Genomic DNA, 27637 nt, shown 5'->3' with positions numbered 1-27637 from the left:
CCAACCTAATAACTTATACCTACTTTACCATGAAGGGGAATTCGAGTCTGATTTAAATTTTACTTCAAGATTAAAGAAATGTGACATTTTTTTCATGCTCCATCACATCTGATTCATTTATGCTCCATAATGGTATACACAATGAGGGCTTTAAAAAAAAGAAACCCCAGGGGATGGAGTATTCGGGTGACAGGGATTATTAGGGAGGGCACATGATGTGATGAACACTGGGTATTATATTATATGTTGGCAAATTGAATTTAAATTAAATTAATAAATAAATAACCCCATTAAAACAACAAATGAAAGAAATATAAAATTGTATATTTGTACCTGCATCAGAATTATAATTTTATTAAATTCCATACAATGAACTAAAAATTTGAGGAGCTCTATATTGGACTATATTTAAAATAAAAATAAGTTTCACAGTATGTAATATAGTCCCATTGATGTTTATGGTGTATTGAGCTCTTAAGTTTTACCACTCTGCATCACCAATGGCTTTTGCAAATACATAGTCTCTCCCTCCAAAACACATAACACCGTCTTTCAAATAGAATTTCCATTTGTTCTTGCTTCGATGAATCTGGAGGGAAAAAAATAGTCTAAATTAATTAATTCTGTAAATTAAAGGATCAGTTACAATTCTTTGCACATCACATGGGATTTTTCTGATCCTAAATGGGAGTTCTTTAAAAGTAAGATCTCATCCACCCAACAAATATTCGAGTTCCTGTGTGTCAGGTATTGTTTTAGGCACTATAGATATATCAGTTTAAAATATATATAATTTTTATATATTACTTTTTAAAAACTGGAAAAATTCCTGACCTTGAATAGTAGTTTACATTTTACATTTTAATAAGTACAAGGGAACAGAAATCTAATAAATACCTAAATTATGAAGAGTATTAAAAGGTGCTAAGTGCTATGAAAACTAGAGCAGGAAAAAGAAAATCACAAATACAGAAGTGGGTTATAATTTTAAGTAAGAAAGTCGGGGTGGGCCTGACTTAGTGTTTGAGCAAAGACTTAAAGAAGGTAAAGGATAAAGCCAGGAAGATATTAACCAGATAGAGCATTCCAGACAAAGGGAACAAAAGTACAAAGGCCCCAAGGAGGGGGATATCTGGATTGTTCAAGAACAGCAAAGAGTTCAGAATGTCTATAAAGGAATAAAGAGAGAGGATGTAGTCAATACTATCCTCAATGAAAAAAAGTGGAATTTCATTTTGAAGGAGAAAATTACAGTAAAGCACTGAGCAAGGTCAGAAGATACAGGTTATGCTCTATTAGATTCTACTGGCAGTTCTTTCACTTTAATAAATCAGTCTAAATACAGACAATATAAAAACCAGAAAATCCTACTACTTCAAGAGGTAAGAAATCATAAAATCATCATTACCTCTGGGTAAACCACAAATGACTATTTAAAAACCTTCGTAGGGCAGCCCCGGTGGCTCAGCGGTTTAGCGCCGCCTTCAGCCCAGGGCGTGATCCTGAAGTCCCGGGATCGAGTCCCGCATCAGACTCCCTGCGTGGAGCCTGCTTCTCCCTCTGCCTGTGTCTCTGCCTCTCTCTGTGTGTCTCTAATGAATAAATAAACAAATCTTTAAAATGAATGAATGAATGAATGAATGAATGAATGAATGAATAAATAAATAGTAAAAACCTTCGTAATGTATGAACTGAAATCAAGGATAAAAATTAAGCCCAAATATTTATTGCCAATAGTCAAATCAAAGAAGAAAAGCCTGGGACCAATATTCAGATGCATGGTATGAAGCATAAGAAAATACAAATGAAAAACCCCTATTTGTTTGGGGGGGAAAGATGTCCTAAAAATGCAAAATTTCTTCTCTGAGTTTGACTCCCAAATTTATACTTGGACATATCTTAAGTTCCTGAGTACACAACAGTGACACAGAATCCTGAACTCAGCACAGGTGATAAAATCTAACCAGAACTAGGCAGAGAACAACAGTAGCAGCAGCAACAACTCAATCTAGTAACTTAATTCTTGAAATAGTGCATAAACAGTACTTTTATTCTAGAAATGCAACAATGGTTCAATATTAGGAACTTATTAATATTAAAAACTGTATCACTAGACCTATGGAGATAAATCATATAATAATCTCTAGTGATGTCACCAAAGCATTAAATAAATTAATGAATTTTAGATTTTTTTAACTCAATGAGAATCAAAAACTGCATCACACACACAAGCCCTACCTCAGCCTAAAAACTATCTTAGTGGTTAGTGGGGAACCCTAAAAGTATTCCCACTAAAATCAAGACATAGTCAAGGATTATCCAAGTTTTTATTCTAGAGATCCTAGCCAATACAATTAAGTAAGAGGAAAGTACAATCAGCTCTAGCCAATGCAAGTGAACAAGAAGAAAGTAGTAGAAGTTTAAAGTTGGAAAGGATAAAAAAAGATGTGCAGATGCAATGATTGCATGTCTGAAAACTCTAAGATAATCAATTTTAAAATTACTAAATCATGGGGTGCCTGAGTGGTTCAGTCAGTTGAACATCCAACTGGTTTGGGCTCAGGTTGTGATATCATGGGTTGTGGGATCCAACCCCACCTCGGGCTCCAAGCTCAGCATGGAGTCTGCTTGAGATTCCCTCTGCCTCTTCCCACACTCACTCTTGCGTGCTCTCTAATAAATAAATCTTTTTAAAAAATTACTAAGTAAGAATTCAGTATTGATACCAAATTAATATGCACAAATTCATACCCTTCAGGTATATAAGCTCCGGTTAGAAGATACAGTGAAAGAGCCCTTTTACTATAGCATTGAAAGAGAAAAAAGAGCTAGCAAAAAATTTTTAAAATACTCCATCTACTGGCACCCTTCAACACTCTCTCCCCTTTGAAATATTTTCCTCACTTGGCCTCATGAAAAAGTACTAACTCTACCAGATATTAAAAACCTTAATAATTAAATCAATGTAGCATAGGCCATTGGACAAACCAATGGGACAAATGAGAAAGTCAAGAAGTAGACCCAAATATAGAGGGAAATTTAATGAGTGATAAAGGAATCATTCTTGTATCAGTGTGGATAAAATAGACTTTTCAATAAGTGATGTTGGGAAAATTGGATAGCCACCTGGAAAAAAAAAATTAAAGAAACCAAAGAAATACTAGAAGAAAATATGAGTGAATCCCTTCAAAATCTGAGGTAAGAAAGAGCTTTCTACTCAAGACTCAAAATTAGAAGCTAAAAAAATTAAGGTTGACAAATACAACATCTGCATGAAAGAAAGAAAAAGCACTGAAGGCAAATAACTAAGGAAAAGTATTTCTGCATATAAGGACTAATCTCCCCCCAAACAATATAGAGCTATTTGAAATCAGTAACTACACCAGTAACCCAATTTTTTAAAAAAATAGACAAGTGTTATGAACAAGCAGTTCATGCAAAAATAGAAATAGTCCTTAAACAAATGAAAAGTTAAAAATTTCACCAAGACAAATTTTCTACTTTTTATAATGGCAAACATCCAAATATTTTATTATACTCCATTGGCAAGGCTGTAAGAAAAGCAGCACTCTTAAATATTGTAATGGGAATAGATCCTAAAATAGAGTTTAGGAGAGCAATGTAGCAATATCTGACCAAATACATTTGCCCTTTGGCCTAGTAATCTCATTTCTAGGGATTTGTTTTTTTAAGATTTTGAGTAATCTCTACATCCAATGTGAAGCTTGAATTTATAATACCCTGAGATCAAGAGTTGGATGCTTCAATGACTGAGCCAGCCAGATGTCCTGCTGGGGGTTTTTTAAATCGATATAACTACACATGTATGAAACGTCATAGATGTGGTCATTCAATAGCAAATGACTGAAAACTCAAATATTTCTCAGTTGGGGATCAAATATTCATCAGTTGGGGATCAGTGAAATAAACTTTAATAATTCTACAATGGAAAATCATACAACTATAAAAATATTAGGACAAAGATCTCTAAGATATATTGTTAATGTCTTAAAAGACAAGGTGCAGGATACAGTGTTGTCTATGCTATCTTTTAGGCTTCAACGTGAATAAAAAGACCCTGTAACTATATTAAGAAATTAATATAATTGGCTGCATTTTTTACACTTAAGGAAGAAACAGGAAGCTACTGGAAGGAAACACAAAATGTGAAGGAGTAAGAATCAGACTTTCCATGCTATGCTTTTATAGTGTTTGATTTTTTGCCAGGCATGTATGCATTGTCTATTTAGAAAGCAAAGCATATATATAAAGAGAAAGATACTGTTACACACTTAGCAATTACTCGTACCAGGATCTAACAGACAGAGCCAGCTATAAATAAGCTAAAGTTCGCTAAACTGTTACATGAAGATGCAACATATTCAAATAGTTTTACATTCCACCGTAGTGTCCAATTATGGCATAGAACACTCCCACCTATAGAAAAAAAGGTTGCATTTCACCATTAATCTTCTCTATAATATCATTATTACTCTAACCTTTACATTAATCTTAGACATTCTCTAAGCCTCTGAAATAACATGATTATATCCTTTAATTCTCACTCTGAATGGTGACCAATAACCTTCATTTAACTCTTTTTCATGGCACATCTTAATATTTTCAAGGTTTTCCCCAACTGTTAACTTACAAATTTTAAAGGTAAATTTCACATGGTCATCAAAGCCAGATAAAATATATATAAAAAAACACCAAAAAACAAAAACAGTACTTCTCAAAGTTTAATAAGCAGGCAAATCATTCCACGGTCTTATTAAAATGTCCATTCTGATTCCAAACTCTGGGGTAAGACTCAAAGGTCTGTATTTATAACATACTCCCAGGCAAACTAATGCTACTGGCCTTCAAAATGTACTAATAAAGCTCTTAAAAGACCTAAAAGACTTCAGAAAAGGCTGAAAACTCTTTCAATTTACTTGAGTTTGGTTATATTAAGTACTACTTGAAATAAGCCAACCAATGCCCAGATCAAAGTTATTCTTTCATAAAAATCCACTGTTGGCAGTAGTCCCTTTCATTCCACTTTGACCTTATAGATACATTTTCTTTGCCAGCTATATTCTAACTTCATGAACTCCTTTTAACAATGATTCAATGACTCCCCAATGCTTTGGTTTAAAATGCTTAGGACTGGACAGCCCTGGAGGCTCAGGGGTTTAGCACTGCCTTCAGCCCAGGGTGTGATCCTGGGGACCCTGGATCCAGTCCCACATCAGGCTCCCTGTATGGAGTTTGCTTCTCCCTCTGCCTGTGTCTCTGCCTCTCTCTCTCTCTCTCTCTCTCTCTGTGTGTGTCCCTCATGAATAAATAAATAAAATCTTTAAAAATATATAAATAAAATAAAATAAAATAAAAATAAAAATAAAATAAAATGCTTAGGACTATTTTTTAAATATCCATCAATTAGAGAGGACTCTCAGACACCTAGATTTGTTAACCCTATACATCTAATATCACTTCTTCTACCTGTCCTGTAAGAAGCAAAGACAATGCATGAGAAAATACTTTGAAAAATACAAAGTACTATGTAATTAATTACAAGCTATTTCTCACAATGCAGTACAAAAAAGGATACTATACCCATAATGGTCTAGAAAATTCTCTGTGACTCTATTGAATGCACACATAACTTAGTGCCTTAGATTGTTTTCTTCATAGAAGGCAATACACTGTTTATAAGAAACTAAAATAAGTTTCAAACTAAGAATGGTCTCTTTTCTATTACCTATTCCTTCTTATGCTTATGTTTACCAGCATCTAAATTGCCATTTTCTATCTATATAAAATGTTATAGAAGAGAAAACGATCTTATTTTTAGAGAAAAGGATTTATTTTTATAGCAATTCAAAACACCATCCTCTGTTTCTCCTGAATATATTGGAATTGTTACTGAAAAAAAGGCAAAGATGTAAATATGCTTTAGTCATTGGGGAAATGCAAATCAAAATCACAGTGGGATACCACTTCATACCAAGTAGGATGGCTAGAATCAACAAATCAGATAACAAATGTTAGGGAGAATGCGGAGCAATATAAACCCTCATACATTGCTGGTAGGAATGGAAAAGGATAGATCCACTTTGGTAAACAGTCTGGTAGTTCTTCAAACTATTACCATATAACCCAGGAATTTCATTCCCTGGCATATACCAAGAGAAATGAAAATATATGTTCACACAGAAACTTGTACATGAATGTTTAAAGCAGCATTCTTCGTAATACCTAAAAAATGGAAACAACCCAAAGTCCACCAACAGATGAATGGACAAACAAAATGTGGTATATCTATTCAATGGACTAGTATTCAGCAATAAAAGAGAATGAATAACTATTCATGCTATGACATGGATGGATCTTAAAACACTGTGTGAAGTTAAAACAGCCAGTCACAAAAAAAAAAAAAAAAAACCATATTATATAATTATTTTCATTTGAAACTCCAGAAAAGGAAGATCTAAAGAAACAGAAAGTAGTTGATGATTTCTTAGGTCTGGGGTAGGGATGGGAGGAAACAGAGATATAGGAGTGAGAACTAAAGAGAATAGAGTTTCTTTCTGAGGTGACTAAATTCTCTAAAACAGGCTATGTTAATAGGCTGCACATATCTATGAATATACAAAACCACTGAATTCTATGCTTTAAACATGAGTTTTATAGTATGTGAATTCTATCTCAAGGCTGCTAAAAACAAAGATGTAAATATGCATGAATTAAAGACAAAAGCTGACCATTCTACTACATAATCACAGATACAGTATTTAAAAAGAAAAGAAAGCAGTATTCTATTTTAGTTGCTAAAGTTAAATTGCTTCTAACTTAATTTCTAGGTTTAAAAAAGGATGCACTTTTTTGACAGTGTTCGTTCCTCTGTTTAAATGGGCTCCATGCTACATATGCAGCCCAATGCAAAGCTTGAACTCATGACCCCTGAGATCAAGACCTTAACTGAGATCAAGAGTTGGATGCTTAACCGACTGAGCCACCCAGGTGCCCCTTAACTCTCTTTGTTGATCATTCTCTAATGTCCAACTAATCACTACATCTCGTTGATTCTTCCACCATCATCTCTGACTCTTTCATGTTCCACATTGCCATCCTTATTCTGGGTTCTGGTTACTTCATGTCTGCACTATTCCTGTTCTTACCATTTGCCTCTGCCTAATTAGCAAATACAGCCAATTTAAAATACAGTTTTAAACCCAATTATGATGTTCTCAATAATATTCTCAGAATGCTAACATCCATCAAATCATGTTTGAATTTCTCCTACCAGGATTCTGAATTTTCCAATCTGCTGCCAATCTGTCCCCAACCCTGCCTCATTTCCTAATAAATCCAAAAGAAGAATATTTTATTTAAGGCAGGGCTGTCTCTTCACTTACCCTTGTACATTCTACATGCATTCATTTCCCTGCCTTTTATTAAGCTGTTCTACTAAGAACGTCTACTCTCTACACTTATCTATAGCTTTACAAATCATTTAAGACCTATTTCAAAGTTCCACATCACCCATGAAGGATTTGTGGAGAACTCCAACTACAAATGATTTCTTGTACTTCCTAGCTATTTTTTGGACTTACTATCTGTGCCACATATCTAAGCATTTGATTTACATGCCACTCATCTTAGCATTTGATTTATACGCCATGTATTTTAGCATTCGATTTACCTGTCACATATTTTAGCTTCTGATTTACCTACCATCTTATTGTATGCCATTCTTTTATTACATACAGAAACATCTTGTTTCAATAAGATTGTCACCTCCTTAAAAACTAACACATTTTTTTATATCACTGAGACCACACAGCACAGTGTTAGACACAAAATATATACAATTAATTAGCTTTTCCAAGATTAACTGTGAACTGTAACTCATCGTCATATTTTCCATCATTCTGCACACCTTTCTACCATAAATGCAATTAATAAACTCAAAGTTTAAAGGTAAATACAGTACCTTGTCATACTGGCAGACGATTACATTATCTGTGTCAAACAGGTCTGGCACATCCTGCTCACTAACATCATCTCCAGAATTTAAAGGGTCCTAAAGATGAAAGATAGTCACATTAAGGAATTTCATGATGCTCTGAATTTTTTAAAGACAGAGATACATATAGAAATAAAGGAATTTAGAAAGAGAATAGTATTGTACTTAAAAAGTCAAATATCCTGAGTTTGAATCCCAGCTTGGAAATTTAGTAACTGACCGTTGATTTACTAAAATTGCATCTCCGGGTTTTCTCATCTGTTAAATGAGGACAAAAATAGGACCCACAGGGTGGTAGGAATGTTAAATAACATAAAACAGGTAAGACTTAGTGTGGTATTGGTACATCTATAAGGCCACCATTAATGATAGTACTACTCACCACATTCCACAAAGATTTAGTGCATTTATTAGAATCAGAGCAGATACCGTATACATCTAACCTGGCTGCCTTCTGTGCCTTCACTCCCATCCTCTAAACCTCCCACTATCTCTAGTTAAGACCAATAAATACAGTAGCTGATTCCCAAATACTTAATATAGTTTGAATTACAGTTTAAGATTAAAAGTTTAGGGGCACTTGGGTGGCTCAGTCAGTTAAGGGTCTGCCTTCAGCTCAGGTCATGATCCTAAGGTCCTGGGATTGAGCCCTGAATAGGGATGGGGAGGGTCCTTGCCCAGCTGCTTCTCCCTCTCCTCCTAGCTCACGCTCTTTCTCATTATCTCTGTTACTATCTCTCTCTCTCTCTCTCTCTCAAAAATAAATAAATAAATCTTTTTTTAAGTTTCAATATTAGGGTATAAATAAGTCTCATTTTAAAAGACTAAAGACGGAGTTAATATTAATTGCTATTCTTCATGAATAAAGTATTATTAATACAAAGCATATTACAAAGTAATACAAAGTATTAATACAAAGTATATTAAAGTACAAATGCTATAAATTTAATTTTAAAAAAAGTTTCAACTCAAAAATGATCCTCACCTCTTCTACAACGTCTATTTGAGGATCTTCATTATCACTACTGTTGGCAGTTGAATCTTCATTTGATATACTGTCAGCTTCTTCTTCAAGTACCTTCAGGTCTCCTGCATCAATAATCCCTAGAAATTCGTTCTCATCTACATCTCTTGTACTTCCTATTTCATCATTGGAAGATGCGTCACCGGTTCCATCTATTTGAATTATTTCATTAATATCATCAGTTACCTGAATGCTTAAATCCATCTGAGAATTAGAATCCTAGAAAGAGAAAGAAAGGCAATAAAGTTTTTCAAGTCAAAAAGGTGTGTAAAGCACTGAATCACACAAAATATAAAACTAAACATTTCACAAGCGATCTTAAAATATATTTTTCAACATTTCTTTCCTTTCCTATATATGTTCCCTAATTTTTCATTTTAGAACACTCCCAGCATTTCTATGAAACATGGGAATAAGTTTTAAATCATAAATAAAGTAAACCCACTTACACTTATACATAGACAACAAATGAGTTCACTAGTTTCAGGTAGTAACTGCTAGCTTTTATATATATACTTTAAATTTATACAGTATTTGTTAGGTTTTAACCATTCCATTTTATTTTAAACAATAATTCAATGAAGTAGAAAGTACCAGTGATATCATGCTCAATGGATAAATAAAAAACATAAAGGGGGATGCCTGGGTGGCTCAGAGGTTGAGCACCTGCCCCTGGCTCAGGGTGTGATTCGCCGTCTCAGGATCAAGTCCAACATCAGGCTCCCTGCCTGGAGCCTGCTTCTCCCTCTGCCTATGTCTCTGCCTTTCTCTCTGTGTGTCTTTCATGAATAAATAAATAAAATTTAAAAAAAAACACATAAAGGGCTGTACTGGCTGAAATAAGCCAAGTACACAAGAACCAAAAAAAAGGAATTAAAACTGATAGAAATGAAAAAAGAAACAGACAAATCTATAATTATTTTTGGAGAATTTAACATTCCTCTTCCAGTGAACAACAGATAAAGTAGACCGAGATTGAGTGAGGATGTAAAAGACCTGAAAAACACAATCAATTTAACCTAATTGACATTTATAGAATACTCCATCCCAAAATAGCAAAAGCCGTACTCTTTTAAAGAGCACACAGAATATTCACCAAGATGGACCATATTCTGGGCTCTAAAACAAATCCTGATAAATTTAACACACACAAAGAATGTTGTCTAAGCACAAAGGAATTAAATCAGCAATCAGTAACAGAAAGGTCTAGAAAATCCTCTAATATTTAAAAATTAACACATTTCTAAACACCCATGGATCAAAGAAGTCATGAGGGAAAACAGAACATAATTTTAATTGAATACAAACAAAAATATAACATTTCACAACTTGTGAAATCTAGCTAAAGCAGTGCCTAGAGGGAAATTTACAGCATTACATGATTATATTCAAAAAAGAATCAAGTTTCAAATCAATGGCTTAAAATTCTACCATAAGAAACTAAAAAAAAAAAGAAGAAGACTGAATCAAGCTCCTGGCAAAAGAGGAAATAATAAAAAGAAATTAAAAAGATATAAATGAAATCGAGAACAGGAAAAAGTTGAGGAAGTCAGTTAGACCAAAAGTTCATTCTTTAAAAAGATCAATAAAATTGATAAGCCTCTAGCCAGACTGACCAGGAAAGAGGAGGGGAGAAACACTATCCAGGATTTAAAGAAAGGGTGTTGCCACAGATTCTGAAGACATTAAAAGGATAAGGAAACTGTCTTCAGCCATTTGAGCTGCTATCACAAAATATCATAGACTAGGTAGGTCATAGAAATTCATTTCTCTCTGTTCTAGAAGCTAGGAAGTCCAAGATGAAGGCACCAGCAGACTCAGTATCTAGTGAGAGCCCACCTTCTGGTTCACAGGCAATTCCTTCTCACTGTGTCTTCCCATGGCAGAGAGGCTTGAGAGTTCCATAGAGTCTCTTACAAGGCAAGTCGTCCGTTTCATAAGGGCTCCACTCTGACGTAATCATCTCTGAAAGACCCAACCTCCTAACTACCATCATCATTGGGGGTTGGAATTTCAACATATGAATTTGCGGGAGGAGGACACGAACACTCAGACTGATATGTCAGTTTAAAAAACTGTGTATCTGTGTAGTAGCAACAAATGATTAGAAATTGAAATTTAAAAACAACACCAAGTAAAACAGCAACAGAAAAGAAACTCCTCACATAAAGAAATCCTCAGTTAAGGTATAACAAGCAGATTTCTCAACACAAACTTTGAGGGCCAGAAGGCAGTGAGAGGATATATATTTAATATACTGAAAGAAAATATTGTCAACTGGAAATTCTATATCTGGCAAAACTGTCCTGTAAAAATGAGTGAAAAATTAAGGGATTCTAAGATAAAGGCTGAGGAGTTTATTATCACTGGGCCTGCCCCTACAAGACTCCCTAAAGGGAGTCCTTTAAATTGAAATGAAACTAGACAATAACTTGAAGCCATAGAAAAATATAAAGTTTTCTGGTAAAAGATACATAGACAAATATAAAAAACAGCATCTAATTTTGTGATTCTACTTCTTATTCCTGAACAAGATTTAAAAGACAAAAAGCAAAAAAAAAAAATTTAATTATAAACTATATTAAGGAAAACACAATATATAAAGATGTAATTTGGGATTATCATAAACAAAGGGAGGGCAGAGCTGAAGAGGAGCAAAATTTTTTATGAGGTTGAAGTTGAGTTGGTATCACTTCAAGAATGTAGCAACTTTGAGATGGCATAAGTAATCCCCACAGTAACCAAAAATAAATCATCTTTAGAATACACACAAAAGGATATGAAAAGGAAATCGAAATGTGTCACTATAAGAAAATCAACTGAACACAAAAGAAGGCAGTAAGGGAGGAAATTTAGGGCAAAAAAGCTAAAGACACACAGAAAACAACAAAATGTCAAAAGTCCTGCCCTATTAGTAATTACTTTTAATGTAAATGGATTAAACTCCCCAATCAAAAAACACAAATATGCAGAATGGATCAAAAACAGGATCTAACTAAATGTTGTCTACAAGAGACGTACTTTAAATCTAAGGATACACACAGTTGAAAGTAGAGGATGGAAAAAGATATTTCATAAACAGTAACCGAAAAAAAAAAAAAAAACAGTAACCGAAAGAATTGGGATAGCTATGCTACTATTGGACAAAATAAACTTTAAGTCAAAGACTATTAGAAAAAACGAAGAAAAAATATCATACAATAAAAAAAGGACTAATGCACCAAGAAGATTTAACAATTATTAACGTATCAGCACCAAACATTACAGGTCCCAAAAATATGTAACAAACACTAACAGAATTTAAGGAAGAAATAGATAGCTCTATGATAATAGTATGAAATTTCAATACCCCACTTTCACTAATGAATAGAACAAGAAAGATTATCAATAAAGAAATAAAGAACTTGAACATTATAGACCAGTTGGACATAACAGACATATGCAAAACATACCACCCAACAATAGCAGGATACACATTATTCTCAAGTGTGCACAGAACATTCTCTAGGAAAGACCATATGTTAGGCCACAAAACAATATTTAAAAAGATTGAAATCACACAAAGTATCTTTTCTGATCATAATGGAAGGAAAACACATGACATATAGAAATTAAACAACTACTCAAAAAAATCAATGGGTCAAAGAGAAAAAAAAAGAAATCCAAAAAATCAACCTTGATCATCTAGTTGTAGGTTAATTTCTAGGTTTTCTATTCTGTTCCATTGATCTAGGTGCCTGTGTTTGTCCCGGTACCATACTGTCTTGATCACTACAGCTCTGTAATAAAACTTGAAAAAGTCCAGAATTGTGATGCCGCCAGCTTCACTTTTCTTCTTTGGCTATTTTCAGTGTCTCGAGATTCCATGCAAATTTTAGAATTGTTTGTTCTAGATCTGAAAAATGCTGGTGGCATTTTGATTCTTTTTTTTTTTAATATTTATTTATTCATTCATGATAGACAGAGAGAGAGAGAGAGAAGCAGAGACACAGGAGGAGGGAGAAGCTGGCTCCATGCCGGGAGCCCGACGTGGGACTCGTCCCAGGACTCCAGGATCGTGCTCCGGGCCAAAGGCAGGCGCGAAACCGCTGAGCCACCCAGGGATCCCCTGCTGGTGGCATTTTGACAGGGATTGCATTAAGTGTGTAGATTGTTGTGGGTAGTATAGATATTTTAACAATATTCGTTCTTTTTTAAGATTTATTTATTTTTTGACAGAGAGAGCATGCATGCAGGCTCCCCAACAAGAAGGGAGCCCAACATACGGCGGGATCCCAGGACTCCAGGATCACAACCCCAGCCAAAGGCAGATGCTTAACCGCTTGAGCCCCTAATATTTGTTCTTCCAATCCATGAGCATGATATGTTTTTCCATCTCTTTGTGTCACCTTCAATTTCTTTCATAAGTGTTTTATAGTCTTCAGAGTACAGATCTTTTACCTCTTTGTTTTAGGTCTATTCCTAGGTATCTTATGGGTTTTGGTGCAATTGTAAATGGAATCAATTCTTTGATTTCTCTTTCTGTTGCTTCATTATTGGTGTATAGAAATGTACCAGATTTATGTATGTTGATTTTGTATCCTACAACTTTGCTAAATTCATGTATGTGTCAGTTCTAGCAATTGAGTCTTCTCAACTTGGCAGAGTCTTCTGGGTTTTCTACATACAATATCAAATCATCCACAAACAGTAAATATTTGACTTCTTCCTTGCTGATTTGGATTCTTTTTAATTGCTGAGGTCACAAAAAAACTTCCAGTACTATGTTAAATAACGGCAATAAGAGGAGACTTCCCTATCTTATTCCTCACCATAGATTTTTACCCATTGAGGATGATATTAGCTGTGGATTTTTCATATATGCCTTTTATTATATAGAAGCATGTTGCCTCTATCCCTACTTTGCTGAGGGTTATTATCATGAATGGATGTACTTTGTCAAAAGCTTTTCCCACATATATTAAAAGGATCATATGGCTCTTATCCTTCCTTTCATTAATGTGGTGGTCAACTAATTTTCAACAAAGCAGGAAAGAATATCCAATGGAAAAAAGACAGTCTCTTCAACAAATGGTATTGGGAAAATTGCACAGTAATGTGCAAAAGAGTGAAACTGGACCACTTCCTTACACCATACACAGAAATAAATTCAAAATAGATGAAAGACCTAAATGTGAAACAGGAAATCATTAGAATTGTAGAGGAGAATACAGGCAGTAACCTCTCTGACATCATCCATAGCAACTTCTTATTTGATACGTCTCCTGAGGCAAGGGAAACAAAAGCAAAAATAAAAATAAATTACTGGGACTTCATCAAAATAAAAAGCTTCTAGATGCCCAGTAAAGGAAACCATCAACAAAATTAAGAGGCAATCTATGGAATACAAGAAGATATTTGCAAGTGACATATCTGATAACAAGTCAGTATCCCAAAATCTTTGAAGGACTTATAAAACTCAACACCCAAAAAACAAATAATCCAGCTTAAAAATGGGCAAAAATGGGCAGCCTGGGTGGCTCAGTGGTTTAGCGCTGCCTTTGGCCCAGGGCATGATCCTGGAGACCCGGGATCGAATCCCACGTTGGGCTCCCTGAATGGAGCCTGCTTCTCCCTCTGTGTCTCTCTCTCTCTCTCTCTCTCTCTCTCTCATGAATAAATAAATCTTTTAAAAATAAAAAATTAAAAAAATTTAAAAATAACAATGGGAAAAAATGAATAGACATTTTAACAGAGAAGACATACAGATGGCTAACAGATGCATGAAAAGATACTCAACATTACTCATCATCAAGAAAATGCAAATCAAAACTACAATGAGATGTTACCTTACACCTGTCAAAATGGCTAAAAAAATTAACAATACAGGAAACAATAAGTGTTGCTGAGGATGCAGAGAAAGGGGAACCGTCTAACACTGCTGGTGAGAATACAAACTGGTGCAGCCACTGGAAACAGTATGGAGATTCCTTAAAACGTTAAAAAATAGGACTACCCTACCATCCAGAAGATCTCTGGTCAAAAAGAACGAAATGTTGCCACATGCACAATGGTGTGAATAGAATTAGTATTATACAAAATAAGTCAGAGAAAGACAAATGCCATATGATTTCACTCGTATGTGGAATTTAAGAAACAAAACAGATGAACAAGGGGGGAGGAAAAAAGAGAGGCAAACCAGAAAACAGACTCTTAATCATAGGGAAAACACTGAGGATTGCTGGAGGGGAGGTGGGCGGGGTATGGGTTAAATGGCTGATGGCGGGCACTTGCTGTGATGAACACTGGATGTTGTATGTAAGCAATGAATTATTTAAATTCTACACCTGAAACTAGTATTACATTACATTACATTATGTTAACTGGAATTTAAATTAAGACTTGAAAAAGAAAAAACAAAACACAAAAAAGTCTTTTATGAAAAGATATCTTAAGACTAATAAAAATGAAAATACAACATACCAACACTTATGGGATGCAGCAAAAGCTAAGAATGAGATTTATAGCTATAAATGTTCACATTAAAAAGGAATAAAAGAAAAAAAGGAATAAAAGATCTTATATGGACAGACTAAATTTACACCGTAAGGAACTAGAAAAAGAAGAATAAAGCCCAAAGCTAGTATAAGGAAAGAAATAAAAATTAGAGCAGAGATAAACAAAGTAAAGAAGAGGAAAAAATAGGGATCCCTGGGTGGCGCAGCAGTTTACCGCCTGCCTTTGGCCCGGGGCGCGATCCTGAAGACCCAGAATCGAGTCCCACGTCGGGCTCCCGGTGCATGGAGCCTGCTTCTCCCTCTGCCTGTGTCTCTGCCTCTCTCTCTCTCTCTCTCTGTGTGACTATCATAAATAAATGAAAAAAATTTAAAAAAAAGAATAGGAAAAATAGAGAAATATCAATAAAACTAAGAGTTGGTTCTCCAAAAACAACAAAATTGATAAGCTTTTGGCTACATTGATGAAGAAAAAAGACTCAACTAAGTCAAAATGAAATTTTACTACTGATTCTACATAAATAAAAATAATTATGAGAATCCTATGAAATATATATCAACAAACTGGATAATCTAGATGAAACAAATTTCTAAAAATACACAACTTACCAAGAATGAATCATGAATAGAAAATCTGAATAGATCTACAAGAAGATAGAATCAGTCATTAAAAATCTCTCAACAGAGAAATGTCCTGAACCAGATGGCCCCACTGGAGAATTCTACTGAACACTGAAAGAAGAATTAACACCAATCCTCAAAAATCCTAAACAAAATACTAACACAAACAGAATTCAAAAGCACATTAAAAAGATCACACATCATGACCAAGTGGGATTTATTCCTGGGATGCAAAGATGATTCAACATATGAAAAACCAGTGTAATACAACATATTAACATAATGAAGGTGGATACACACAATCACCTCAACTGATGCAGAAAAAGCATTTGACAAAATTCAACACCATTTCATGATTTTAAAACAACGCTAACTAGGGATAAAAGGAAATTGCCTCAATATAATAAAGGCTATCTATGAGAAGCCCTCAGCTAACATCATACTCAATGGTGAAAACCTCAAAGCTTTTCCTCTAAGATCAGGAACATGGTAAGGATGCCCACTCTTGTCACTTCTATTCAATAATGTACTCCAAGTCCTAACTAGGGCATTTAGGCTAAATAAATAGCTAGCATCCAAACTGAAAAGGAAAAAGTCATATTACCTATTTGCAGATAATACTCTCATACATGTACAAAACCTGGAAGATTTCTCACACATAAAAATATTAGAATTAGGGCAGCCCGGGTGGCTCAGCGGTTTAGTGCCACCTTCAGCCCAGGGCCTGATCCTGCCTGGAGACCCAGGATCGAGTTCCGCGTCAGGCTCCCTGCATGGAGCCTGCTTCTCCCTCTGCCTGTGTCTCTGCTCGCCCCACCCCCCCACCCCCGTATGTCTCTCATGAATAAATAAAATCTTTTTAAAAAATTAGAATTACTGAACAAATTCAGCAAAATTACATAAGACAAAAATTAGCACACAAATATCAGTTGCATTTCTATCCATTAACAATTAACAACCTGAAAAAGAAATGCAGAAAACAACTCCATTTAAAATGCCATTAAGTAGAATAAAATACTTAGGAGTAAACCTAACCACAGAGTCCCAAAGACTTGCTCACTAAAAACTATAAAACTTTCCTGAAAGAAATTAAAGAAATCAGAAATAAATGGGATGACACTGCTTGTGATTTAAAAGACTTAATATTGCTAATACCACCCAAAGCCATCTAGACATTCACTGCAATCCCTATCAAAATCCATATAGGGGAGCCCCGGTGGCTCAGCAGTTTAGTGCTGCCTTCAGCCCGGGTCGTGATCCTGGAGACCCGGGATCGAGTTCCATGTCAGGCTCCCTGCATGGAGCCTGCTTCTCCCTCTGCCTCTCTCTCTCTCTCTCTCTCTGTGTGTGTGTGTCTCACATGAATAAATAAAATCTTTTTTTAAAAATCCATATAATATCTTTGTAGAAATAGAATATCCATATTAAAATTCATATGGAATTTCAAGGGACCCTGAATAACCAAAACAATCTTGAAAAAGATGTAAGTTGGAGCTATAACACACCCTGATTTTAAAACTTACTACAAAACTGCTAAGTAAAAACAATGTGGTGTTGACATACAGATAACAAACCAATGGAATAGCACAGAGATCCCAGAAACAAATCTTCACATATATGGTCAAATGGTTTTTGACAAGATGACAAATGAGGAAAGGCAGTCTTTTCAACAAATGGTACTACTGGGAACACTGGGTATCCACATGCAAAGAATGAAGTTGGATCCTTAACTTACACCATATACAAAAATCAACTCTAAAAATTTAAATGTAAGAACCAAAATTATAAAACTCTTAGAAAAAAATCATAGGGTAAAATCTTCATGACACTGGATTTGGGAATGATTCCTTAAATATGATATCAAAAACAGAGGCAAAAAAGGTGGAGAATAGATAAAATAACCTTTATCAAAATTTTTAAAGTTTTGTATATCAAAGGACATTGCCAACAGAGTAAAAAGGTAACTCATAACTCATAACCTGGAAGAAAGTGTTCGCAAGCCGTACATATTAGGAGTTAATATCCAAAATACATAAGAAACCCTACAACAACAAAAAAACTTGATCTAAAAATGTACAAAGGACTTGAATAGACATATATCCAAAGAAGATACACAAAATAGCCAATAAGCACATTAACAGATGTTCAGTATCAATAATTAGGGAAATGCAAATCAAAATCACAATAAGATAGCACCTCACACCTATTAGGATGGCAATTATCAAAGGAAAAAGCACAGAAAATAAGCGCTAGTGAAGATGTGGAGAAATTAGAACCCCTGTGCATTGGTGGGAATGTAAAATAGTACAGCCGCTATGGAAAATAGTATGGTAGTTCCTTAAAAAATTTTAAATAGAATTACCATATGATCCAGCAATTCCACATTTGGCTATATATCCCAAATAACTGAAAGCAGAGAGTTGAAATATTTGTACTCCCAAATTTACAGTAACAGTCAAAATTGCCAAAGGGTATAAGCAACCCAAGTGCCCATGGACAGATTTATATACCACATATATATATATATATACACACACAGGGTATTACTTAACCTTAAAAAGGAAGTTCTAACACATGCCTCAACATGGATAAACACTGAAGACGTTATTCCAAGTGACAAGGAATATAAAAGGACAAATATCATCTGATTCTATTTTTATGAGTTATCTGAAATAGTCCAATTCATAGAGATAGAAAATAGAATGGTGGCTGCTAGGTTGGGGTGAGGCATAGACAGGGAGTTATTTCAATATGGGAAAGCAAAAATGTTCTGAAGATGGATGATGGTGATAGTTGCACAGCAATGTGAATGCACTTACTGCCACTGAACTGTGCAGTTAAAAATGGTTAAAAAGGTAAATTTTTACAACAGGAAAAAAACAGAACAAAATCAATGGTGATAATGAACTGTCAAGCATATAATAAAATACAGTGATACAGACTGCTGGTAGCCGGAAAACTGGCACAACCTCTTTTGAAATTATTGTGGCAATGTACATAAAGAACTATGGAAATTTTCAGTTTTTTTCTCAATAGCTACCTTTGAAAATATTTTTACAAGTAATTCAAATGAAGCATATAATATAAAGTTCTTTATAATGTCTTTTAGTACTATTTTTAATTGCACTCAAAATAAAAATACTTAGATAAAACATAATATGTGTAATCTGTGTATGTTGAGAACTACAAGACAATGAAAAAGTCAAAGACTTAAATAAATAGAAAATGTGTCATATCTATGAATTGGAAAACTCATTATTGTGATAAAGTCAATTCTCCCCTTATCTACAGACACAACACAACTCAAAGTCCTAGCAGTTTTTTTTAATTGATAAACTCATTCTCACTTTTATATGGAAAAGTAAAAGAATAACCAAAACAACTTTGAGAAAGAACAAAGTTGAGAGACTTAAACTCTCTGATATCCAGAAACACTATAAAGCTACCATAATTAGGACAGCGTGGTATATCTGAAAAAATAGACATGAATTCATCAGTGAAAGTCCAGAAGTAAACCAACATACATATAGTAACTGATTTTCATGATGATGAAGTGCTTTAGAAACTCAATGAACTTCAGACAACTCAATGGAGATAGGCTAGTCTTTTCCACAAGTGATGCTAAACAAAATGAACATTCACACGCAAAGAACAAAGAACCAAACCTTGTACTATATACAAAAATTAACCCAACATTGATCACAGTTCCAAATGGAAAACCTATAAAAAAATTTTTTTAGATGTGTAAGATCTTTACAACCTTTGGTTAGTCAAGATATATAAACAGAAATCAAAAGGAAAAAATAAGTAGATTTCATCAAAACCACAAACATCTCTTCTCCAGAAAACCGTATTAAAGTAGCAAGGATGTGAAGCAGCTACAAATCTTATTTATTGCTAGGAGAAACGCGAAAATTCTACCATACGTTGCTGGTGGAAATATGATCACTTTGGAAACAAATGTGTTGATTTCTTACAAGGTTACATGTATCATATGGCCTACAAATCCCAATTCTGGGTATTTACTCAAAAGAAAAGAAAATATGCATCCACACCAAAAACAACAAAAAAAAACTGCACATCAATATTTTAGAAGCTTTATTCACAAATGCCAAAAACTGGAAAGAATCCCCATGTCCAAATGGTGAATAAACAAACTATGATACAATGGAATACTTATATGCAACAACATGGGTGAATCACAAATGCATTATGCTGAAGTTACATGTAGGATTCCAGTTGTTTGATATTCTGGAAAAGTCAAGCCTATGACATAAGAAAACAGATCAGTGAGTGGCTGAGAGGGACCAGAGGCAGTGAGAGGATATTAACTACAAAGGGGGATGTGGAACTTCTTCGGGGTGACAGAAATGTTCTGTATCTCGGGTTGGTACTGGTTATATAACTCCAAGTGTTTGTCAAAGTTCTTATACACCTATAAACTGTGTACCTAAAAAAGAGTATGTAAATTCCACCTCAATAAATCTAAGTAAATTATTGATTAGGTTGGTCTTAGGCCTAAACCACATGTTGGAATTGGCTCTTGGTTTTAATAGTGACAAGTACTGAAAACCTCAAACCACAAGACCTTTTGTTGCAAAATTAATCAGAGCTCCCATAGTACTCTGCAAGAAAAGTTTAAGCTTATTAAGGAATACTGAAGATTCCAGGACTCTTCTGATTAAATTCATGTAGCATCACCTTTTTTAACTTAAATCAGGAAGGTCTTATTTACTTTTCGAGAGGAGTAAGATTACAAATACAAATTAAGTATCAGTAACTGCAGATTTTTGTCGTTCTCAACTTCTTCAGAAGCACTTCCACCAAGTGCTGGAAAGTTCATTTGCTTATTGGACTCCAACCTCGTAAGGTAGGAATTTGACCAAAATAGCAGTTAGCAATTTTACAGCAACATCCAAAACTGATATTGCAGGATCATTAATAGAAAAACTGAAGTCTTTCTTATGGCCAAACATTCACCACATACATCATCAATGGACTTCTCCCTGTCAAATTGTAAAGAGGAGTTTTCATTCTCTCTCAAAAATAATCAGTCTCCCCAAGGATCAATTAAGAACTTCAAGCACTGTCCTTTGAAAAGCCAGAAAAATTCTACATGAAGAACTTAACATTTTGCCCACATTTTTTGACAAATGTCTTGAAAAAGGCAATAATTCAATACTTCTGCTCTGAGTTTCATGGCAGCCAATGAAACTTCTTTTAGAATTATTGGCTATGTCTTAGCATTAATGTATGCCATGTGCTGAAACAGATAGCAATGCTCTCTTTACTGAAGTAGCAAAACCATTTGTTGACAACCATCTCAGAAGCACCCTCAGTATAGATAGTACCAAATTTTGTTACAAAAAATATTAATAAAAAGTTTCACAACGTAGCAACTTTTTTGACAGTGCCAATGTACAAATGATGATTAAAATCAAATGCTGGCCACACTGAGAAGCATTCATATTTTTATCCTATTGAATGTTAAAGTTGCTGCTGATTCTTCTATGAATTCCAGCTGAACGTGAAAAAATATCAACAACTCTTGTACAGATGTCGTCATCTGACAGAGGCACTGCTTCAATTTTCCTTCTCTGCTCAAAAAGAAGGCAGCTTTGGGCGGCCCAGGTGGCTCAGCAGTTTAGCACCACCTTCAGCCCAAGGTGTGATCCTGGAGTCCTGGGATCAAGTCCTGCGTCGGGCTCCCTACCTGGAGCCTGCTTCTCCCTATGCCTGTGTCTCTGCCTCTCTCTCTCTGTGTCTCTCATGATTAAATAAATTTTTAAAAATTTAAAAAAAAAAAGGCAGCTTAATAATTTAAGCCAAGGTCACTTCAATTGTTTTTTTATAATAAATTTATTTTTTATTGGTGTTCAACTTGCCAACATACAGAATAACACCCAGTGCTCATCCCGTCAAGTGCCCCCCCTCAGTGCCCGTCACCCATTCACCCCCACCCCCTCCTCCCCCCCTTCCACCACCCCTAGTTCATTTCCCAGAGTTAGGAATCTTTATGTTCTGTCTCCCTTTCTGATATTTCCCACACATTTCTTCTCCCTTCCCTTATATTCCCTTTCACTATTATTTATATTCCACAAATGAATGAGAACATACAATGTTTGTCCTTCTCCGATTGACTTACTTCACTCAGCATAATACCCTCCAGTTCCATCCACGTTGAAGCAAATGGTGGGTATTTGTCGTTTCTAATGGCTGAGGAATATTCCATTGTATACATAAACCACATCTTCTTTATCCATTCATCTTTCGATGGACACCGAGGCTCCTTCCACAGTTTGGCTATCGTGGACATTGCTGATAGAAACACGGGGGTGCAGGTGTCCCGGCGTTTCATTGCATCTGTATCTTTGAGGTAAATCCCCAACAGTGCAATTGCTGGGTCGTAGGGCAGGTCTATTTTTAACTCTTTGAGGAACCTCCACACAGTTTTCCAGAGTGGCTGCACCAGTTCACATTCCCACCAACAGTGCAAGAGGGTTCCCCTTTCTCCGCATCCTCTCCAACACTTGTGGTTTCCTGCCTTGTTAATTTTCCCCATTCTCACTGATGTGAGGTGGTATCTCATTGTGGTTTTGATTTGTATTTCCCTGATGGAAAGTGATGCAGAGCATTTTCTCATGTGCATGTTGGCCATGTCCATGTCTTCCTCTGTGAGATTTCTCTTCATGTCTTTTGCCCATTTCATGATTGGATTGTTTGTTTCTTTGGTGTTGAGTTTAATAAGTTCTTTATAGATCTTAGAAACTAGCCCTTTATCTGATACGTCATTTGCAAATATCTTCTCCCATTCTGTAGGTTGTCTTTTAGTTTTGTTGACTGTATCCTTTGCTGTGCAAAAGCTTCTTATCTTGATGAAGTCCCAATAGTTCATTTTTGCTTTTGTTTCTTTTGCCTTCATGGATGTATCTACGAAAAGCCCACAGCAAATATCATTCTCAATGGGGAAGCACTGGGAGCCTTTCCCCTAAGATCAGGAACAAGGCAGGGATGTCCACTCTCACCACTGCTATTCAACATAGTATTGAAAGTCCTAGCCTCAGCAATCAGACAACAAAAAGACATTAAAGGCATTCAAATTGGCAAAGAAGAAGTCAAACTCTCCCTCTTCGCCAATGACATGATACTCTACACAGAAAACCCAAAAGCCTCCACCCCAAGATTGCTAGAACTCATACAGCAATTTGGTAGCATGGCAGGATACAAAATCAATGCCCTGAAATCAGTGGCATTTCTATACACTAACAATGAGACTGAAGAAAGAGAAATTAAGGAGTCAATCCCATTTACAATTGCACCCAAAAGCATAAGATACCTAGGAATAAACCTAACCAAAGAGGTAAAGGATCTATTCCCTAAAAACTATAGAACACTTCTGAAAGAAATTGAGGAAGACACAAAGAGATGGAAAAATATTCCATGCTCATGGATTGGCAGAATTAATATTGTGAAAATGTCAATGTTACCCAGGGCAATTTACACGTTTAATGCAATCCCTATCAAAATACCATGGACTTTCTTCAGAGAGAACAAATTATTTTAAGATTTGTGTGGAATCAGAAAAAACTCCGAAGAGCCAGGGGAATTTTAAAAAAGAAAACCATAGCTGGGGGCATCACAATGCCAGATTTCAGGTTGTACTACAAAGCTGTGGTCATCAAGACAGTGTGGTACTGGCACAGAAACAGACACATAGATCAATGGAACAGAAAAGAGAACCCAGAAGTGGACCCTGAACTTTATGGTCAACTAACATTCGATAAAGGAGGAAAGACTATCCCTTGAAAGAAAGACAGTCTCTCCAATAAATGGTGCTGGGAAAATTGGACATCCACATGCAGAAGAATGAAACTAGACCACTCTCTTTCACCATACACAAAGATAAACTCAAAATGGATGAAAGATCTAAATGTGAGACAAGATTCCATCAAAATCCTAGAGGAGAACACAGGCAACACCCTTTTTGAACTCAGCCACAGTAACTTCTTACAAGGTCACTTCAATTGTGTATTGCTTCTGTGGCTGGGTAGTACAATAAGCAAATGCGTAGGATGCAAAGATAAAGCTTTGTTTGCCACATCCAGATTCCAAACCTGTCAATTTAAGCTTTCTTCTAATCAAAGAACAGTATTTTTCAGTATTGCCTCAGTCAGTTAAGCATCTGCCTTCAGCTCAGGCCACAAGTCCCAGGATGGAGCCCCCACATTAGTGCCCCTGCTCAGCTGGGAGTCAGCTTCTCTCTCTGCCCCTGACCCCACTCATGCTCTCTTCTCTTGCTCACTCTCTCTCAAATAAATATTTTAAAAATAAACTCTTAAAAAAAAAAAAAAGAACGAACAGTATTTTTTCCAATGGCTAGTAAGGACTGACAATTCCACACCTATATGTGGGGATAAATGTAAAATAAAAGAAACTTAAGCTCTGATACACTTTCTTTTCACATTTTCAAATTTAACTATGTGAAAATGAATTGCCTATAATCATAATGGCAAAGTACATCTTTAATTCTTAACAGAAATTCACTCCAGATATTTACCATAAAGTAATGAGTGGCAGTAATATCTGCCCACATACACTAGCATCCTATGCCAATGCATTCCAATGTGGCATGAAATATACCTTATTTTGACAAATACAAAAAAAGTATTTTGTTAAAATTGGCTTTTTTCCTATAAAGAAAAATATCACCTATCTGGTTTAAAAATCTTTGATTTGGAGATATTTAGATGTAACACAGTGACTCAAAAAATATTTGTTCAGGGGATGCCTGGGTGGCTCAGCGGTTAAGCAACTGCCTTCGGCCCAGGGCATGATCCTAGAGTTCCAAGATCAAGCCCCACATTGGGCTCCCTGCATGGAGCCTGCTTCTCTCTCTGCCTATGTCTCTGCCTCTCTCTCTTTCTCTGTGCGTCTCTCATGAATAAATAAATAAAATATTTTTTAAAAATTGCTCAGGGACACCTAGGTGGCTCAGTGGTTCAATGTCTGCCTTCGGCTCAGGGCATGATCCCAGGGTGCTGGGATCAAGTCCCACCATCGGGCTCCCCATAGGGAGCCTGCTCCTCCCTCTGCCTATGTCTCTGCCTTTCTCTGTCTCTCTCATAAATAAATAAAATCTTTAAAATTTACATATTTGCTCAGTTAACTGAATTCTATATTCAAAAAACTATTCATATGACTTTTTATCTTTTGGTAAAATATCAGAATGGATTTGAAAGAAAAATTAAAGCTCTTGAAGTTATAAATTCTCTTACCCCCTCACTCCATCCATTTTTCATTTATACACTGACTTTGAGCTGTCAGTGGTTCTTAATCTTAACTACCATTATTACAAGCCATAGAAGGTTCTTAAACACTAATGAGTGGAACGTACTCCAGACTAATTAGATCCAAATCCCTTGAGGTAGATCTAAACATTATTTTTTAATATCCTAATGATTTTTAAGATTTTATTTATTTGTGAGAGAGAGAGAGAGCGCGAGCATGCAGGGGGAGAGGCAGAGGGAGAGGAAGAAGGAGACTCCCCACTGAGCAGGGAGCACAATGTGGGACCATGAGATCACAAACTGAGCCAAAGGCACACACCCAACCAACTGAGCCACCCAGGTGCCCATAATGCCCCAATGATTCTAATACCTAGCCAGAGTTGAGAACGACTAAGCCAAATAACTAATCATAAACCTTGTTCTTTAAAAGCTTACATTCTAGGGGTGCCTGGCTGGCTCAGCTGGTAGAGTATGGGACTCTTGATCTCTGAGTCTTGAATTCAAGACCCACGTTGGGCAAAGTATATTCAAGTATACATGAATGTGTATATATTCTTAGGTGCTATGTATACAAAGATTAATAAAATGTACCCCTCAATGCAAACAGGACACTTTATCTTTTAACTACATTATGATACACACATGTTTAAGGTGCAGTAACACAGAAGACAGCCAGCCAGTCCAAAAATGAAGAAGGGGGGGTAGGCTGGTAGAGAGGCATTGAAGTAAAATTTCTGGAGGAAGTATTTAGTGGATAAGAAGACATTAGCCAGGGACACCTGGGTGGCTCATCAGTTGAGCGTCTGCCTTCAGCTCAGGGCATGGTCCTGGGGTCCTGGGATCGAGTCGTACATCAGGCTCCCTGCATGGAGTCTGCTTCTCCCTCTGCCTGTGTCTCTGTGTCTCTCATGAATAAATAAAATATTTTTTTAAAAAAAGAAGCCATTAGCCAGAGAGAAAGATGGGCAAGAAGATTCAGGCACCAAGCAGAGGGAATAACAAAAGCAAAAGAGAGGTGGATACACCAAGGTTAACAGAGAATCACTCACAGTTTGGTGTTCCCACCAAAGTAGTAGGCATGAAATGAAGGAAAAATAAGAAAATCTGGCAGAGAAAGAACATGGTCCACATTAAAGAGCTTGAACTTTACCCTTCAGGTAAATAACTGTCAGTGACATGTTGAGCAGGCTGCATTCTGGGTTAAGTCTCCGGTCGCCATGAGAAACCATGAGATAACAGCTAACACACTCTGAACACTACCATGTGCCTGGCAGTGTGCTGCTGAGCACTTCTCTCTGATCGTCTGCAATCCTCCCACGCTGACTCCATCGCAGATACCATTACCTTTATTACAAGTGAGGAAAAAATTAACTTGCCCAAGTCACGTAGTTTTTAAGGGATACAGAAGGGATCAATAACTCTGACCCCTAAAGCCTAAGCCTTTCACCTCTAAAATGGATGGACTGGCCAGTGTGGAGTGGAAAAAAATCAGACTGATAGGATAGTAGATCAGTTAGGAAACTATTGTATTACCTCAAATGAGAGACAATGAGGACAATAGCAGGAGAGATGAAGAAAAGGGAACAAATTCTCAAAATATTTAGTACTGAAGTTATAAAGTTATCAAATGATATGATTCAGTCTTCAAAAGAAATGAAATTCTGACACATGCTATGACATGCATGAACCTTGAAAATCTTTTGCTAAGTGAAATAAGCCAGTCACAGAAGGATAAATATTTTATGATTCCAGTTAGGAGGTATCAAATTCATAGAGAAAGCACAAGTTACCAGGGGCTGAATGGAGGGGGTAACTTGCCATTGCAAGTTATTATATAACAGGTACAGAGATTTGGTTTGGGACAATGAAAAAGTTCTAGAGATGGGTGTAGTGATGGTTACGCAACGATGAATGTACTCAATGTCACTAAACTGTACACCTAAAAATGGTTAAAATGGTAACTGTATGTTGTATACATTCTACAGCAATGTAAAATATAAATTTTTAAAAGCAAAAGATATAAGGAGAATAAGGGGGAAAAAAGAACCAAAAATTAATTTTAAGTCCTTAGCATGAGAGACCAGCTGGGCAGTGGCACTATGCAGTATCTCTGGAGGACCGGTAAATTACTGTGATGTTCAGGTAGCATTGTCTAGAAGGCAGACCGACATGAGAATGAAGCTCAAGGGAGTAATAC

General features: G+C 35.8%; 1 protein-coding gene across 1 annotated transcript in view; it reads right to left on the bottom strand.

Moving 5' to 3' along the window:
- Nucleotides 1–326: 326 nt before the first annotated feature.
- Nucleotides 327–27637, bottom strand: part of GTF2A1L (general transcription factor IIA subunit 1 like) — a 44433-nt gene continuing 17122 nt past the window's right edge. The window contains exons 7-9 of the mRNA XM_025992613.2: nt 9000–9257; nt 7982–8071; nt 327–589 (exon numbers count right to left, since the gene is read on the bottom strand). Coding sequence (XP_025848398.1) covers nt 482–589; nt 7982–8071; nt 9000–9257 — 456 coding nt within the window. The 3' untranslated portion in view covers nt 327–481. The remainder of the gene's footprint in view (nt 590–7981; nt 8072–8999; nt 9258–27637) is intronic.

This window comes from Vulpes vulpes, chromosome 16, assembly GCF_048418805.1.
Source record: "Vulpes vulpes isolate BD-2025 chromosome 16, VulVul3, whole genome shotgun sequence".
NCBI lineage: Eukaryota > Metazoa > Chordata > Mammalia > Carnivora > Canidae > Vulpes > Vulpes vulpes.
Note: the sequence above shows the minus strand (reverse complement) of the source record. Positions and strands in the feature narration are given on the sequence as shown.